This window comes from Crocuta crocuta, unplaced genomic scaffold (genome assembly GCF_008692635.1).
Source record: "Crocuta crocuta isolate KB4526 unplaced genomic scaffold, BGI_CrCroc_1.0 scaffold107, whole genome shotgun sequence".
NCBI lineage: Eukaryota > Metazoa > Chordata > Mammalia > Carnivora > Hyaenidae > Crocuta > Crocuta crocuta.
In genome coordinates, this window is record NW_027531877.1 from 3,481,712 (window position 1) to 3,497,042 (window position 15,331).

The 15,331-nt window shown below is 41.3% G+C and overlaps 1 protein-coding gene across 1 annotated transcript in view; it reads right to left on the reverse strand.

Moving 5' to 3' along the window:
- ANKRD55 (ankyrin repeat domain 55) overlaps positions 1-15,331 on the reverse strand; it is a 156,933-nt gene that overhangs the window by 2,864 nt on the left and 138,738 nt on the right. Inside the window, exons 9-10 of the mRNA XM_077773051.1 lie at positions 11,301-11,468; positions 7,331-7,983 (exon numbers count right to left, since the gene is read on the reverse strand). Coding sequence (XP_077629177.1) covers positions 7,331-7,983; positions 11,301-11,468 — 821 coding nt within the window. The remainder of the gene's footprint in view (positions 1-7,330; positions 7,984-11,300; positions 11,469-15,331) is intronic.

A 15,331-nucleotide genomic window follows, 5' to 3' on the forward strand; every position in this document is an offset into this window, starting at 1 on the left:
TACAGATAAGGAGGAGATATTCTTCTAGACCATGGTTTCTCAATTCTGGCTACACTTAACAATTGTCTGAGGAGTTAAAAACATACTGTTGCCCCAGGCAAACCCCAGATCCGTTAGAAAAGAATCTCTGGGACTGGGAGAGGGCATCAGATTTTCTTTGGTTCCCAAGGGATTCTAGTGTGTCGTAGGATTGAGTGTCACTGACCTAGGAGATGGATCTGGGTGAAGTCACCTGGGAGATTGCTGTTCTCTAATTTAGACCATAAGTAGTGTTGTGGAGGGCCCATGTGTTCTGGCTCTTGGGAACCGATGGTTAAAATTTCAGGAATTTAGCGAGCTGGTTGACATCACAGTGGTGGCTCGACATTAGCCATGGTGGAAGTATTTATACCATGAAATCAGCAAGCACTGATTTTTCTCCCAGAGAGCCAGCTGTTAAACATTTATCAACACACTACTGATTATAGGAGATAGATCTAAATATCTGAAAATAGAAAGAAATACCAAGTTATTTAGGTCCTTATAAATAGTGACCAAATGAGGCAGGCTCAGACCTGTTTGCTAGTTTGAACAGAGATGCTCCCTCTCTAAAATTTCCTCATCTACAAAATGGTGAAAATAATTGTATCTTTCTTTTTCATTTGTCCTAAAAATTAAGTAGGAGAACAAATGTAAAGCATTTAGCTTACAAGGTAAACACTCAATAAACATTAGCAATTATTACATTTTTATTCTGTAGAGTGTTTAACGTGATATCTGGGAGAGTGGGGAATGTATTCATTTGATTTTTGCCTAGTAGTCTTGTAAGAATCAGAACTACAGCGCTGCTCATAGGTTTAATTCTTCTGTGTGGACCAACTCATCCTTAGATAAGGGGAAATAGAAAAAGCATTAGCCAAGATCTCCTGTCCATCTCCTTAGGTAGTAAGTCCAATGGCATATTGTAGGGGCAGTAATCTGAGCACTGGCATTTGATGAAGACTTAGCAAAACTTCTAGTCTCTCTGGTGGATATTATATTTTCATTCCCTTGTATCCTAAAGGTCAAATAGCTTCAAAAGTTATTACTTAAAAAGAAAACATTCCTGAATAGAGTAACAGTAAGTAGTTACAGTAAGTAAGTACCCTTATCAACTCATACCTTATTTATACATGAATTTGAGCAAAAATTTGCAAAACCAAGAAATGAGATAATGATAATTATGGATAATGTTTATTGGGCTATCGTCAGGGACTGGGCTGAATGCTATAAGCATAATCTCATTTAATCCTGACAATCACTTTCTCTTGTGAGATAGATACTATTATCACCCCAGAGGACACTGTGGCTTGGAGAAGTTCTTGAAAGTGCTCAAGGTCATATAATGGAAAGTGACAGAGGCTGGGCTTCAACCTAGGTTTGTCTGACCTAAAACCCATCCGGCCTCCCTAACAGCCAAAGCAATTTTCGCAGGATGAGAGGAAGTGGGCAGAAATGGGGTGTGACAGTGATTTGGGAAGTGAAAAGAGAGCTCAACTTCATTCTGTGCTGGCATTTGGCTCAGTTTTGAAGGACAAGGTGGAGCTGTGCACATTCCATCTGTGCTGCAGACACTGCAAGGGGGCCTCCACCCTGTGGGGACAGGGTTGAGGACCACTGTCCTAGACTTAAAAGGCAGGAGAGGCTTTCAACTAAATTCCTTTGTTTAACAACTGAGTAAATTCAGCGCTCCTCTGTTGTGTGCTCACCCATATTCCTGAGTCTAGACCACAAAGAGAAGGCAAGGTGCTCAGGAGGAGATTACAGTGTACGTTGTCAGAAAAACAGGTTAACAGATACTTTTGGAGCCCACGAGCAGTGTTGTAAGGGCATCACATAGGAAAGAGGGGTCCAGAGAGGTGGAGGTGTCTGAACTCCCACAGAGCTCACTAGAATGTCTGCTCCTCCACTTCCCACCTAGCTCTGTGACCTAGCCTAGCAGGTGGGCTAACCTCTCTATTCCTCAATTTCCTCATTTCCAGAATAGGGATTAAAGACTTCTCTTCTGCACTGTTATCGGAGGGGAAGTACGAAGTTCAGTTTGCCGTCTGGCCCCCCAGGAGGCTCAACAAGGTGGAGTTATTCTTCTATGATTCACAGTAAGAAAGAGCCACACCTCCTGTAGAGGTCAGGGTGACTTCCAGAGAAGTTTTGAACAGATTCTTAAAAGACTGTACAAGTCTGTCAAGCACACAAGTGGAAAGAAGGTAAAAATGACATGGGCATTGACATCAGAGTGAAAGGTATGGGTTGTCAGGGAACTGAGAGATGTTCAAGGAACTGTTAAGGGGGGTGGGGGAAAGGATTAGCCTGTGAGGCACAGTAGCTCACAACAGGAAGTGAGGCGCTGCCACTCTGGGAGGATTTTGTTTACTAACTCAAGAATCTGGCCTTTGTCATGGAAAAGACGTAGCACTTGATGAGTTTAAACAGAGGGGGGTCACTGGGTCAGCCATACACAGGGAGGAGACTGCATTGTTGCTAGGATAGTTTAGAAAATTAGGGAAAAGGAAGTTCTCTTTTGAGGGAGAAGGGAAGTAAGCGCTTTCTTGCTTTCTGTGTGAAGGCTTGTAAATAACCAGGCTGGTAGCAAACACCACAGAGCTTTCTGTTCCATTTTCTCTGAAAGCTGTTTGCAATGAATTAAGCTGATGTGCTCCAAATTTCCTCATTAGGTTAAGTGCCTCATCACCCATCTCTCTCCATCTAGCCCGCTGACAGGCCTCAATGACTGTTAAGCAATAATCGTTAACAGCCAAATGTCCAGGGTTGCTGATGCAAGCACAGGTTAATGGCTGCCAGGAATTCAAACAGTGGCAGTGCTAGCTAGCCCTTATTATTTCTACTAAATCCAGGGCTGAAAAAGAGAAAATCCTATGCAAAAGGGACTATCCAAGTTCAAATCAGTGGTGCAGTGGTATGATTTACAGTATCCAACTGCTTTACTGTGTTAGGCTTTCATATCTAATATGGGAGCTCAATGTAGAAATCTGCTATTTCAACCTGCCTAGACTAACATGAAAACTGCTTAAGTGAACCCCCCTAAGTGTAGTCCAGAAGCGTCAGTAGTTCTAAAAACACCGTTTCAAATTCAGTTAAAAATGTCCACAAAAATTAAATCCATAAGGCAGGAAAATCTTTTTTTGTTTTGGGGAGGACAATATCATTTCTGAGGCAAGTACACTGTGGGTAATTGGTAAGCTTACTACCCAACTGGACTTTGAGAGAAGTACATTGTCATGGTGATACCTTACTATTTAGGAGATCTGGGTTCAAGTACAAAAATGTCATCAATTAGTTGTAAAACTTGGGGCAAACTGTTTTAACTCTTCTAGGCCATGTGAATCATAACTGAAAAAAGCCTCATGAAGCACAGTGGTCCCAGCATCTGGGTGAGTAAGAAACTGTGGCTCAGAGAGATGACCTGTCTTGCTTGATTAATGAGTCAGGGCTCATCCAGGAAAAAAGGGACCTGGTCTGGTCTTTGAAACAGAAGGAATTTCATAGAGAAAGTTGGTTCTATTGGTGATAGAAAAGCTAAGAGGCCAAACAGAAGAGAGGGTAGAAGGACAACCCAGAGACCAGCCAATGCAAAAAAAAAAAAAAAAGCAACAATCTTTAGGATGGAGAGATAGGGGAAAGGATGGTATTGCCAAAGCCTCAAAGCTAGGGGGACCAGAGCTATGGAGTGAGGAGCTGTGTGGAGGGAGCAAGAGGAGGTCAAATCACCGTGGAAGCTTCCAGAAGAAGCAGAGGGACAGTGTGGACAACTACACTGTTTTCCCTCCTTCTCCTGCTCTTCCTCTTCAGCCAGTGCCTCCTGGTACTTGGCCTGGTACCTTCAAGCAGCTCCAAGGGATCCTAAAAGTGTCATTCCCTGAGAGACAGAATAGAGCTGGAGGGAAAACCTAGAGGTGAGAGCAATCAGGCAGTTGACTAGCACATGTACTGAAGTTTCATCATCTTTAAAACAAGGTCATCTCCAGCTTGTCACTAAAGCATAGTGCTTAGTATAGCGTCTGGCACATAGTTTAAAAAACAACCCAAGGGGCACCTGAGTGGCTCAGTCAGTTAAGCGTCCGACTTTGGCTCAGGTCATGATCTCACGGCTCGTGGGTTCGGGCCCCGTGTCGGACTCTGTGCTGACTGCCAGCTCGGAGCCTGGAGCCTGTTTCAGATTCTGTGTCTCCCTCTCTTTCTGACCCTCCCCTGCTCATGCTGTCTCTCTTTCTCTCTCTCAAAAATAAATAAAACATTAAAAAATTAAAAAAATAAATAAAAATAAAAAAAACAACCCAAATACGTTTGTGTGTGTATAATACCATGTTCAAATCACTTTTCTAAATATTTTACATGTATCACTTCTTTTAATTTAATAGCAACACACAACGCTACGGTTAGGTATGGTTAGGTATTTCTTCCCATTCTTTTCAGGTGAAGAAACAAAAACCCAGAGAGATCAAGTAAGTGACAGAACCAGAGTTTGAAAGCAGATGTCTTAGCCCTTGTAGTAGTCTGCCTCTTGACAGACACTCTAACCATTTCATGAATGAATAAGGTCCTTTCCATCTCAAAACCCTATGATCTTGTATCTAAAAATAAGAAAAGTATCTTGAAGTCAGTTGCATAATCAGTTTAGCAAATCCATCTTTTCAAACTCATTTATAAACGAAGGTTCTTGGGAGATTTATCTTATCACAACTCAGTTGCCTAGAATGGCTCCTAGTTATTATCAGGGCTTAAAAACATCGGTTGAAAAAATAAATGCTTTGATGTAGCCACAGAGAATTTTGCTTGGAGAATTTTGCTTCTTCTCTGCTATTCTGCCGCTCCAGGACTTTTCAAGTCGCTTCACTGGCAAATGAAGCGAATTTTCAAACCAGGTTTCTTGAATTTCATTTCCAATAATATAGAAAGTTTTAGATGGCACAAATGCCATATTCTACTAGTTCCTTATCCAATATCTAATCTCCCTTCTCTCTTAGAAACAAAAATCCAATTTTTGAGGGACAGCCATGTCCTGAGATAAAAGACTGCAATTCCTCATCTCCCTTGCCAATAGGTGTCACCATGTGACTAAAGTTCTGGCCAATAAGATGTAAACGGATACGTGGACTTATGGGCAATGATGTCTAAATGGGAGCTGATTCAGCTGGGAAAATAAATGTTTCCCCTCTCTCTGCTCCTTTCCTCCTTCTCGGTTAACCTTAATGGACCGTGAAATAATCTGAAGAATAGAAGTCATATGGTAAGCTGTGGAGCATGCAGAAGGAAGGAGCCTAGGTTTTTGGTGATCATGGAGCTACTGAGCACCCAGGAACTACCTACTTCAGACTTCTTTCCTATGAGAGCAATAAACTTCTATGTTGTTGAAGCCATTACTTTGGTTTCTGTTAGAGGCAGCTGAGCCCAATTCTAACTGATAGGAAAGACAGAGGCTCTCTTGGGAACAGAAAAAGAACAAGATTTTCACAAATTTCAAAAGCTTTTCAAAAGAGGAGGTATTAGCCAGGACAGGACCAACTCCAGAAAGGAGTATGGATTGAGGTCCTGTAGGCCACTCAAGTATCAAAAGAAGATGGCTAATATCTTTGCTTCCTGATCCTTCTGTAGAACAGAAGAAACATTACCTATGCCACTAACCACATACTTTAGTGCTTTGTGGAGGAAGTAAAATGTTGGGTGGAGTTTTTCACAGACACTAGGATGTCTGTTTCCCACACATACATGTAAATATGTATAAGGGGAGCCATACCCTACCTCATGTGTTTCAGACACCGGGCACACATAAATGAGGGGGGAGAGCCAAGCCCATGCTGCATATTAAACAGGAAGGAATAGTTATCATTTCCAAATACATATATTCCTCTACTTTTTTTTTAAGTTTCTTTCTTTCTTTTCAGAAAGGGAGAGAGAGAGAGAGAGAGAGTGAGCGAGCATGAGTGGGGTAGGGGCAGAGAGAGGGGGAGAGAGAGAATCCCAAGGAGGCTCTGCACTGTCAGCTCAGAGCCCCAACATGGAGCTCAAACTCACAAACCGTGAGATCATGACCTGAGCTGAAACCAAGAGTTGCATGTTCAACAGACTGAGCCACTCAGGTGCCTCATCCCTCCTCCGCTTCTTACAATACAATAGCACTCTTTCATTTTTCTATGTTCGACAGAAATGTGGGCTCAAGATACATCATTCTTTTTCTCTTAACCCTACTATGAGAAAAACAACAGAAACACATTGATGAAGAACACTGACACTCCTTGGAGAAATACTAGAGAGTGTTGTGGATTGGGCTGAACTAGGGACAGTGATGTCCAGCTGGTGTCCAAAGAGACTGTGGGTATTAATCTCCAGCCCATTATTACCAAGTGGAATTTGGGTTCAGTGTTGCCAGACTTTTTAATTTCTCAAGAGAAGCTAGAATTTTCTATTTTTTTATGTAATACCTCATGATTTTTAAATATTAGCAATTAATTCAGTTGAAAAGAAAGGAAGATACTGTGGCAATGAACTAATTTTGGAAGCTGTTTTCCAGCAGCTGCTTTAGAACAATGTTTTCCTTTCTCTAGTGTGCATCAGAATCTCCTGCAGTCCATTTAAAAAATAATTATATAATGCTTGTATGTGTATAAAAACAACTTCTTTAGTGAGATACATTTATTTAAAGGGGGATATATACTTATACATTGTGTGTGTGTGTGTGTGCGTGCGCGCGCATGTGGATAAAATATCTCCGGAAGAATAAACAAAAAATAATATCAGTGGCTTTGGATGAGTGGCACTGGGTGGCTGGGGGAAGAGACGAGAGGAAGAATTACAATGTGTGGAAACTTGAACCATTAATATGTGAATGTGTTTCCTTTCTATCTGTAGACCTAGAAGGTATTGCCATCTTCCCTCCTCCTCACCAAACTTTTGCTCTTGTAGGTCTCAAATATGGATTGAACAACTGAATTAAAGGCAAGCCATCAAACAAACAAATCAGCCCCTCACAATTGATATTGCCGCTACCCCTGGTTAAGAATCTTAGCTACTGGAAATAGTACTATTTCTGCTTTAATCTGCCAGTCACTACACATATCTGCTGGGAATATAAGAAGGCACATACTTTAACTTGATGATTGCTCTCAGCAGGGAAAAGCGGAATGTTTCCATAGCCTAGAGATCTTGAGTCCAGTGGATTCAAGGAAAAATGTTGGTCCTAATCATCCACTTTGTTCTGGGCCTGGCTTCCAGGCTGTCACCCCAGTTCCCAGCCCAGAAACATTTCTTGGAGAGAACCTGTTAGGAATGAGGAAGAAGGAAGCAAGGGTAATACCTGCTGAAGGATTATGCAGATGAGGAAGATGTGGCGGCCCAAAGACCTCCTGGTGACCAGAGCCACTGGTAAGCAATCTGTCCAGCAGCTTGTCAGAAGACGCAGTCCCTGCCTTACAGAACAGCTGGTTAGAATCACCTCTCCAGGGGTTATCTGGCAACACCTGGCAACCAGTTCTGTTATGCAGTAAGTCCTGCTCACTCCGGCTCTTCTGAGATCGCTGGGCCATATGATGACCACCAGAGCTCAGGCTAGCATGGGAAGTGGGCCCCTGGGAAGCTGTCAGGAAGTGATTGCCCAGGGTGATGGGTGGGAGACTCTGCGTTCTGATTGGTGGAAGCCCCTTGGGGCCCAGAGGCTTCTTTTCTGGCAAGAGGTATTTTGAATTCTCTGAGGTCCGCTTCTTAAAGTCGATCATAGCCACCTGATCGCCTGGCCCTTCTTGGCAGTTGGTATCCACGATGCTGTCAAAGGTGGTGATGATGTCATCGACTTCCGAGGTGTGTTCCCCCCTCTGCTGATCCCGATCCTTCTGATAGGCCCTCTGCTCTTCTTTTTTGTTTTTGCAGAAGATTTGGTTGAGCATGTTGAATCGTCCCTCCTTCTTCTGGGGTCTACTGCTCTGGGAAGGAAGGGGTCGAGTAGGCTCTGTTCTATGGGAATATACAATAACATTGACTCTGTAAGAGGACAGGAAGTGGACACAATCCCCTAACCAAAAAACTACCTCCCTCTATTCCATCTGCTTGAGAAGGTTGTCTCAGGTAATCCAAAGACACCCCAAAGCATTTTCAAGTCAAAGGCGATGTGGAAGAACTTGCAAAAACCCTGTGTTACTCCCCTCCTTGCCATAGTTAGACTATTTCTTAGATTCTTCTTAGTCCCTCAGGAGCTGTCCTTTCAAGATTTACCTCTAGATCGTCTATTTTCAGCAAGGGATAAACTAAGCTGAAAATAGCTTAAAGCATTACTGTTCTCACTTCTCAAGCACAATCAGTAGGAGTATAAGTTTTAAGTCACAGAGATGAAGGCTGAGGGTAAGTTCAGACTTCAACTACTGGAAGCAGGGGGAGCTTGTAGAGGTGGGAGAAGAATGGTTTCAGGCTTTCTCTAAAGCAAATCTCAGAAGATCTGGGCACAGCTCGGACACTACCTACCTCAGGAAGCCTGCCCATTTTATGCTATTTGAATGTTCTTTGTTTTCCTTTCAGTTTTTACTCAATTTCATATTGAAAAATACTTTTTAAAAAAGGAAACCGAGAGAAGAAGCTTTTGTCTGGGCTACAGCTGCACAAGAGGAAGTGTGTGTCCCAGGGATCGGGTGTGGCAGCAGGAGAAAAGTGAGCAATGCCCAATGGGCAGGCAAATTCTAAAGAAAAAAAGGTCAGCAGTTGTCCGGCTGGCTCCTCTTATGTGGAGAGTTTCCCTGAGGCATCCTTCTGTTTTTGTTGCTTGGAAAATTCTGTTATTCTCTTTTGAGGCCACAATTGACTTAGTGCTTTCTGTGGTACGAGTTAATGATGAAACCTGACCCATGTGTGTGCCCTAAAAGCCAGATTGCAACATTACTCTTTGGAGTGAGATGCTGTAATTTGTAATTTGAAAAACATCACCACTTGACTGCATATAATTAGTGTTTTTCTTTACAGGTCACACAGTATGTAATTGAATCTTTATCTCCACGATGTATTTTTATCTTCGTTCTTTCACCGTTCAATAGGCTTTGTGAACTATTGAACACACCTTCTGGACCCCTAATGTTACCCCAGGGGATTTCTAACATTCTTCCAGTTGACCTTGATTGAATATGCCCCTGTGCAAACTAATCCTACTTTAGTATCTTCTATAATCTTTCCTCCTTCTGTTACAGATTGTGATTTAGACCAGTGGGGTCTTAAAGTGTGGTCCCCTAAACCCTGCGGGTGGAATTCCCAACCATCTCCAGGGGTTCTATGAGGTTCAAACTATATTCATAATATCAACATGCCTTTTTCACTGTGGCGCTTTTGATACCAAGAGTACAATTGAGATAGTGGATCAAAGTATGGTCTCCTTGGTACAAATCAAGACGGTAGCATCGATGGACTTACATAAAAAAATTGTCATTTAACTTATTAATGTCTAGTAAAAGTTATTAATTTTATTAAATATTGACCTTTGTGGGGTGCCTGGGTGGCTCATGGTTAAGCGCTGAGTTCAGCTCAGGTTATAATCTCATGGTTTGTGAGTTCGAGCCCTGTGTTGGGCTCTGCGCTGACAGCTTGGAGCCTGGAGCCTGCTTCAGATTCTGTGTCTCCCTCACTCTGTTCCTCCCCCACTCATGCTTTCTTTCACTCTCTCTCTCTCAAAAATAAAATAGACATTAAAAAAATTAGGGGAGCCTGGGTGGCTCAGTCAGTTGAGTGTCTGACTTCAGGTCAGGTCATGATCTCACAGTTCGTGGGTTTGAGCCCTGCGTCCGGCTCTGTGCTGACAGCTCAGAGCCTGGAGCCTATCTTCGGATTCTGTGTCTCCCTGTTTCTCTGACCCTCCCCTGCTCACGCTGTCTCTCTCTCTCAAAAATAAATAAAACATTTACAAAAATTTAAAAAATTAATTGACCTCTCAGTATACATGTTTTGACAAAACAGGAGGTACCCATAAGCAATTCAACTATATGATGGTTGTCTTGAGGTAAAGCACTTGTGTAAGTGTTTGACTGCCAGCTAACCTAGATACATTTTCCACGGAACACCATTTTTATGACTCACAGACAATCTATGGTTATCTGCAATTGGGCATTTGTAGAAAGTTTCTCAAAAACGAATAAAATAAGCTTGTCATTTCAAGGTAAACAATTGACAGTAATTGCTGCCAATGACAAAAGTCCAGTTTTCAAGTAAAAATTAGAATTTTGAAAAACTTGTGTGCACATTGTAAGCTTGACAGCTTCCTGATACATAAGGCTCTTCCAATAACACTGGTGGTGATATTAACAAATGCAATTTTTTAATATTGTATAATGCAATGTGTCATTTGGAAGATATTCCTAACTAAACGAACCAATATTTCCCAAATGACCACAGCAAGATGCTATAAAATCCTGTATGGCTGTAAGCCCCTTTTAAAGTGCTGGATAGACTAATGGATTTTAATACAACAGAGTATAAAAAGTTCATCAATACACTGATAGTCCACGTTGCAACTAACATTTGTCAAGTCTGGGTGTAATAGCAAAGGAAAAGTATCCACAATTATCTGAAAATGCTACTGAAATATTCCCTTCTCCAACTGCATATTTATACAAAGCCAGATTTTTTTCGGACACTTTAATCAAAACAACGTATTGCAACAGATTGAACGCAGGAGCAGATGTGGGAATATAGCTGTATTCCATTATGCTTCTATTAAACTATCAAAGAGATTTGCAAAACTTTGCAGAACTCTGCTGTTCTCATTACAACTTTTTTTTTGGTTTCGGAGAACAGGTTATTTTGAACTACAAATATGGTATTGATGTCAACATGTAAATGTAATGGGGCTATTACTGCTTTAAATGAATAGCTACATATTTTATTAAAAATTAGTTAGTTTCCAATGCCATAAATACAGGTAGGTATAACTCCCATAAAGAAAAGCTCCACGGGGTTCCCAATTTTTAAAGTGGAAAAGGATCCTGAGAACAAAAAGTTTGAGAATTGCTGATTATGGAAAAAAAAAAGATGAAGAGAACATGGCATACACGGAAGAAGAAAGGGAGAAAAAGGAAAGAAGAAATGAAGTCTAGTGGATGTTAGGCTGATGGATCTGGGCTCACTACTATTGTTTGCTCCACAGAGTAGAGAACATGTCACGATACATTAGACAATAGCAAGCACAATATTAACTTATTGCTGGCTTTGTGCATCGGCAAGTGAAAATGTTTCATCCAATTTTATAAATTTTTGAGAGGAAGAAAACAATGAGTGCCTCCCCTCCCCGCTGCACTCACCTGCTCTCTTGGGAGAGGAGTCGGACGCAGGCCGCGTGGCCACAGTACAGGGCGTAGGCCAGGGGTGTGCTCTCCTTGGTGTCTCGAAGGTTGCTGTCCATGCCCAGCTCCAGCAGCGACTGTACACAGTCTGCCTTCCCTGCAGCTGCAGCCCAGTGCAGCGGTGTCCTGGGGAACCACATGGGAAAGGCACAAGGGTCAGGGCACAGAAATGGCACAGGGTGCTTAGCTGGCGACAGCTGTTCAAAGTCTGGATGTGGCATGAAAAATGTGTAGCTATTTACAGTGTGGAAATGGTAAGTATTAGATGGGGCTTCAGGAGATGGATCCAGTCTTCCAATTCTAAGCATTCTGGGGCCTTGTACCCTTCTCTGGCCTTTCTGACAATGTCCCAGGAGAGGAAGTAGTGAGACAAAGGCTATGGGCAATTTTAAGGCTCTTTATACATAGTGCAAACTGTCTTCCAAGAACATTGACTCAATTTCTCCCCCTACTAGCTGTGCCCCATCCCTTCCCTAAACTGAGTGTTATCATCATCACCTTTAAAAACCTTTGCCAATTTGGTAGGCAAAATAACACCTCAGTGTTGTTTTCTTTTGTGTTTTTTTAATAGTGAGGTTGAAGTTTTGAAACACATTTTTATTTGTCATTTGAGTCTTCTCACTGAAATCACTCTTAATGCCTTTTGGCCATTTTTTTTTCTGTTAGATTGTTAGTTTTTCTTACTAATTTATGTAGGTTCCTTACATATTAAAGATACCAATACTTTTGCAAACATTTTCTCTAATTTGTTACTTGACTTTGAATTTTTATAGTGATTTTCCATTAAAAAAAGTTTTAATAACCACATGTAAGTATCTCTTCACTTTTGTTTCTTTCAGAATTTTATACTTACAAAGTCCTTCATCAGCCAGAAGGTAGATACATATTCCTCAGTATTTAAGCCTTTATTAAATCGTAAAACCAGTATTTTCTTGGGGGAAAAAAAGCAAGAGGCTAGGAGAAAATACTCTAATTTTTAAATTGCCCTGGGAAAGGCTCAATCCTGAGGTAGGAAAGGAAGGCATGGAAAACTCCTCCTTGGCTTTGTGTTGGGGCTGGAACCCTGGGCAGAATGGTGGCCAAGCAGTCTCTCAGACGTGGAGGCAGCCGAGGGGCTAGAAGGAGAAGGGCTCAGGTGGAGCTCTCTGTTAAGGTGCACGGGCCTTAGTAGCTGGGAGAGTAGCCTTGTCCCCAGTGTGGCCATGATCCCCATATGTGGACTGTGTTTTCTGTCAACCAAGCATCCTCTTCCTCAGGCTATGCTATGGCCAGCAATTTGAAAACACTTAATAGGACCGTATTTTTTTCAATATAGTGATCAATCACCCTGCTTATTTGAATATGTGGCAGATGTGACTGATTCCATTCTACTTGAGAGAGGTTTCCAGACAATATCTATTATGACCAGGATGAGGCCCCAGCCAGATTATGCCCTCCTGTTTAGAGGATGTATCACCAATAAATTCAGTAGATGAAGGGTTGGGCATCAATCTCATCAGATTCACGGACACATGACAACTCACTTTGGAGACATGTGAAATACTTCTTTACAACAATTGTGAAGACTGAGTGTTTTAATTCTTCTGCCACCAACGTGGAAAAAGAGGTCCAGAAGAACAGGGAGAAACATAAATTATTCTGCAGAGAAACAAGGGGAGTATATAGATTGACTCCTAATTAATACACACAGAGCCTTTGTGGGCAATCTGTAGTATCCAATATCAGGCTATCTAACCCGTAATTCCTTTCTTATCTCTAAATTTCCTGCAAATACAGCACACAAACACACCCTCACACTGTGATAGCTGGAACTATCAAAATGTGAAGGTGGAGGGTCAGGTCCATGATTCAGAAGAAATTTATTAGAGGTGGTTGATGAGGTAGTGTCTGAAGGGCAGGAAATGATTGGTAGAGATGTCAGTAGTTAAGGAATGATTTATAGGACATGTAAACATTCCCTAGAGAATTCCCAGAAACATGAAAGGAGAACTTGATAAAGGACTGTCTTTCTTGAAGACAAATGGGTTGGGTATTAAAGTACAGTATGACCTCATGGGTTGATGAAACTTGAGACACTTATGCTACATGAGCTACTTCTGAGTTATGTGTTCTGTGCCATCGATTTAAGGCTAATTACACCATGTTTTAAATATCAAAGATCTGGGCACCTGGGTGGCTCGGTTGGTTAAGCTTCCCACTCTTGATTTCAGCTTAGGTCATAATCTCACAGTTCCTGAGATCAAGACCCAAAATAGGCTCCATCCTGATAGCACGGAGCCTGTTTGCGATTCTCTGTCTCTCTCCTCTCTCTCTCTGCCCCTGCCCTGCTCTCTCTTTCTCTCTCTCTCCCTCTCAAAATAAATAAGTAAACTTTTAAAAAATAAATAAATATTACAGACCTATAAAGTACTTTAATATCTAGGAGGACTAGTGCCCGCATATTTTCCTTCTCTCTTTTAATTTTTTTATTTTTAAAATAATTTTTAGTATTTATTCATTTTGAGGGAGAGAGAGACAGAGTACAAGCAGAGGAGGGGCAGAAAGAGAGGGAGACACAGAATCAGAAGCAGGCTCCAGGCTCAGAGCCATAAGCACAGAGACCACTGCAGGGCTCAAACCCATGAACCGTGAGATTATGACCTAAGTCGAAGACGGACACTCAACTGACTGAGCCACCCAGGTGCCCATCTCTCTTTTTAAATCACTGCCTTATTTTTTTCCCCCTTTGCTTCAAACACTTTCTTCCCACTAGGAGAAGAAGCATAGGGAAGTCACAATTCCTACAAATGGTTAAAGCACTTATACCTATGAAACTTTTGAAAAATTCTACTACTAAAAAAGATAAGCTCACAGTTTCAGTGTGAAGACACAGCTGTAGGCTGCAGAAAACAAAACAAAGCAAAACAGAGGGCAGGATTTGGCCAGTTTGGGCAACATGTGAGTTGAACTTTGGAGCAGGACTAGATTCTCCTGGAGATTTTGTATCACTTTGAACTCTCATAGGATCTTATCTTTTGTACTTTTTTCCTACCCTTGGTTTTACTTTCTTTCCTGAGGCCTGGGGAACTGGATAGCCTTTGCTAAGTGTATGAAAATGCAAAATGGAAATATCCTATTTGGAACTGGTTCTGAAAATTTTGAAGTAGGCAAAATTTTCTCCAGGCCTCCTTTCTTAAATGTGTTGCTTTCTTCTTTTTTTGGCTCATTCATCTTTCCTCCTCATGTAACTTCAGTCATGCTACAGTCTTACCTGCTCAAGATCAATATCTCTCCTTGGGAAAAGGCCTACTTTCAATGATCTATACTACAATTTAATTTTATAACATAAAGTTATCATGTTAACCATCTCCAAGTCCTAAGACTCATGTGCAACTCAAGAGTTTTCCCCATGTGTTATAAGAATTTCAGGTATCAGGGAGTAGGAGGTGCTTCTTGTGGTTTATCTGAAGTTAGGATAAATAGGTGGCTAATTTTGCACTTCAGCAGAAGAGGGCAAAAAACCCATTTACAGCATGTAAGCCTTTTACTTATTTTCAATGGTCTTGTTTGTTGTTATGTTATTCTTGTATTTCCACTGAATCAATGCCTAACCAAAACAAAGATTAGATAAGCAGTGTAATTGAAAAGCTCTAATAGTTGGTTACAGGATGAAAAGTTCCATGTTTGAAAGAGGAGGGTGCAAGTCTTCCTTTCATTGCTAACTACCTCTGAGATAAGTCTCTTCCCTTTTCTGGATCCTACTTCTTCTTTATCAATGTATTTTTAATGGTTGGAAAAAAAAAGTAAAACCTGAAAAAGTCACATCTAGTTCTGAATACAACACCTCATTTATGCTCTTGTCTGGATAACAAGAACTTGTAGACTTTATGACCTAATCCAGGAATGAAGAAAAAAATAAGATTTACTGTTGAGAATAAAAAGAGCATATATAGCAGGAAGCTGACATACAGAAAGCCTTCTGAGAACATTTAGCAAAAAGTGGAAAATCT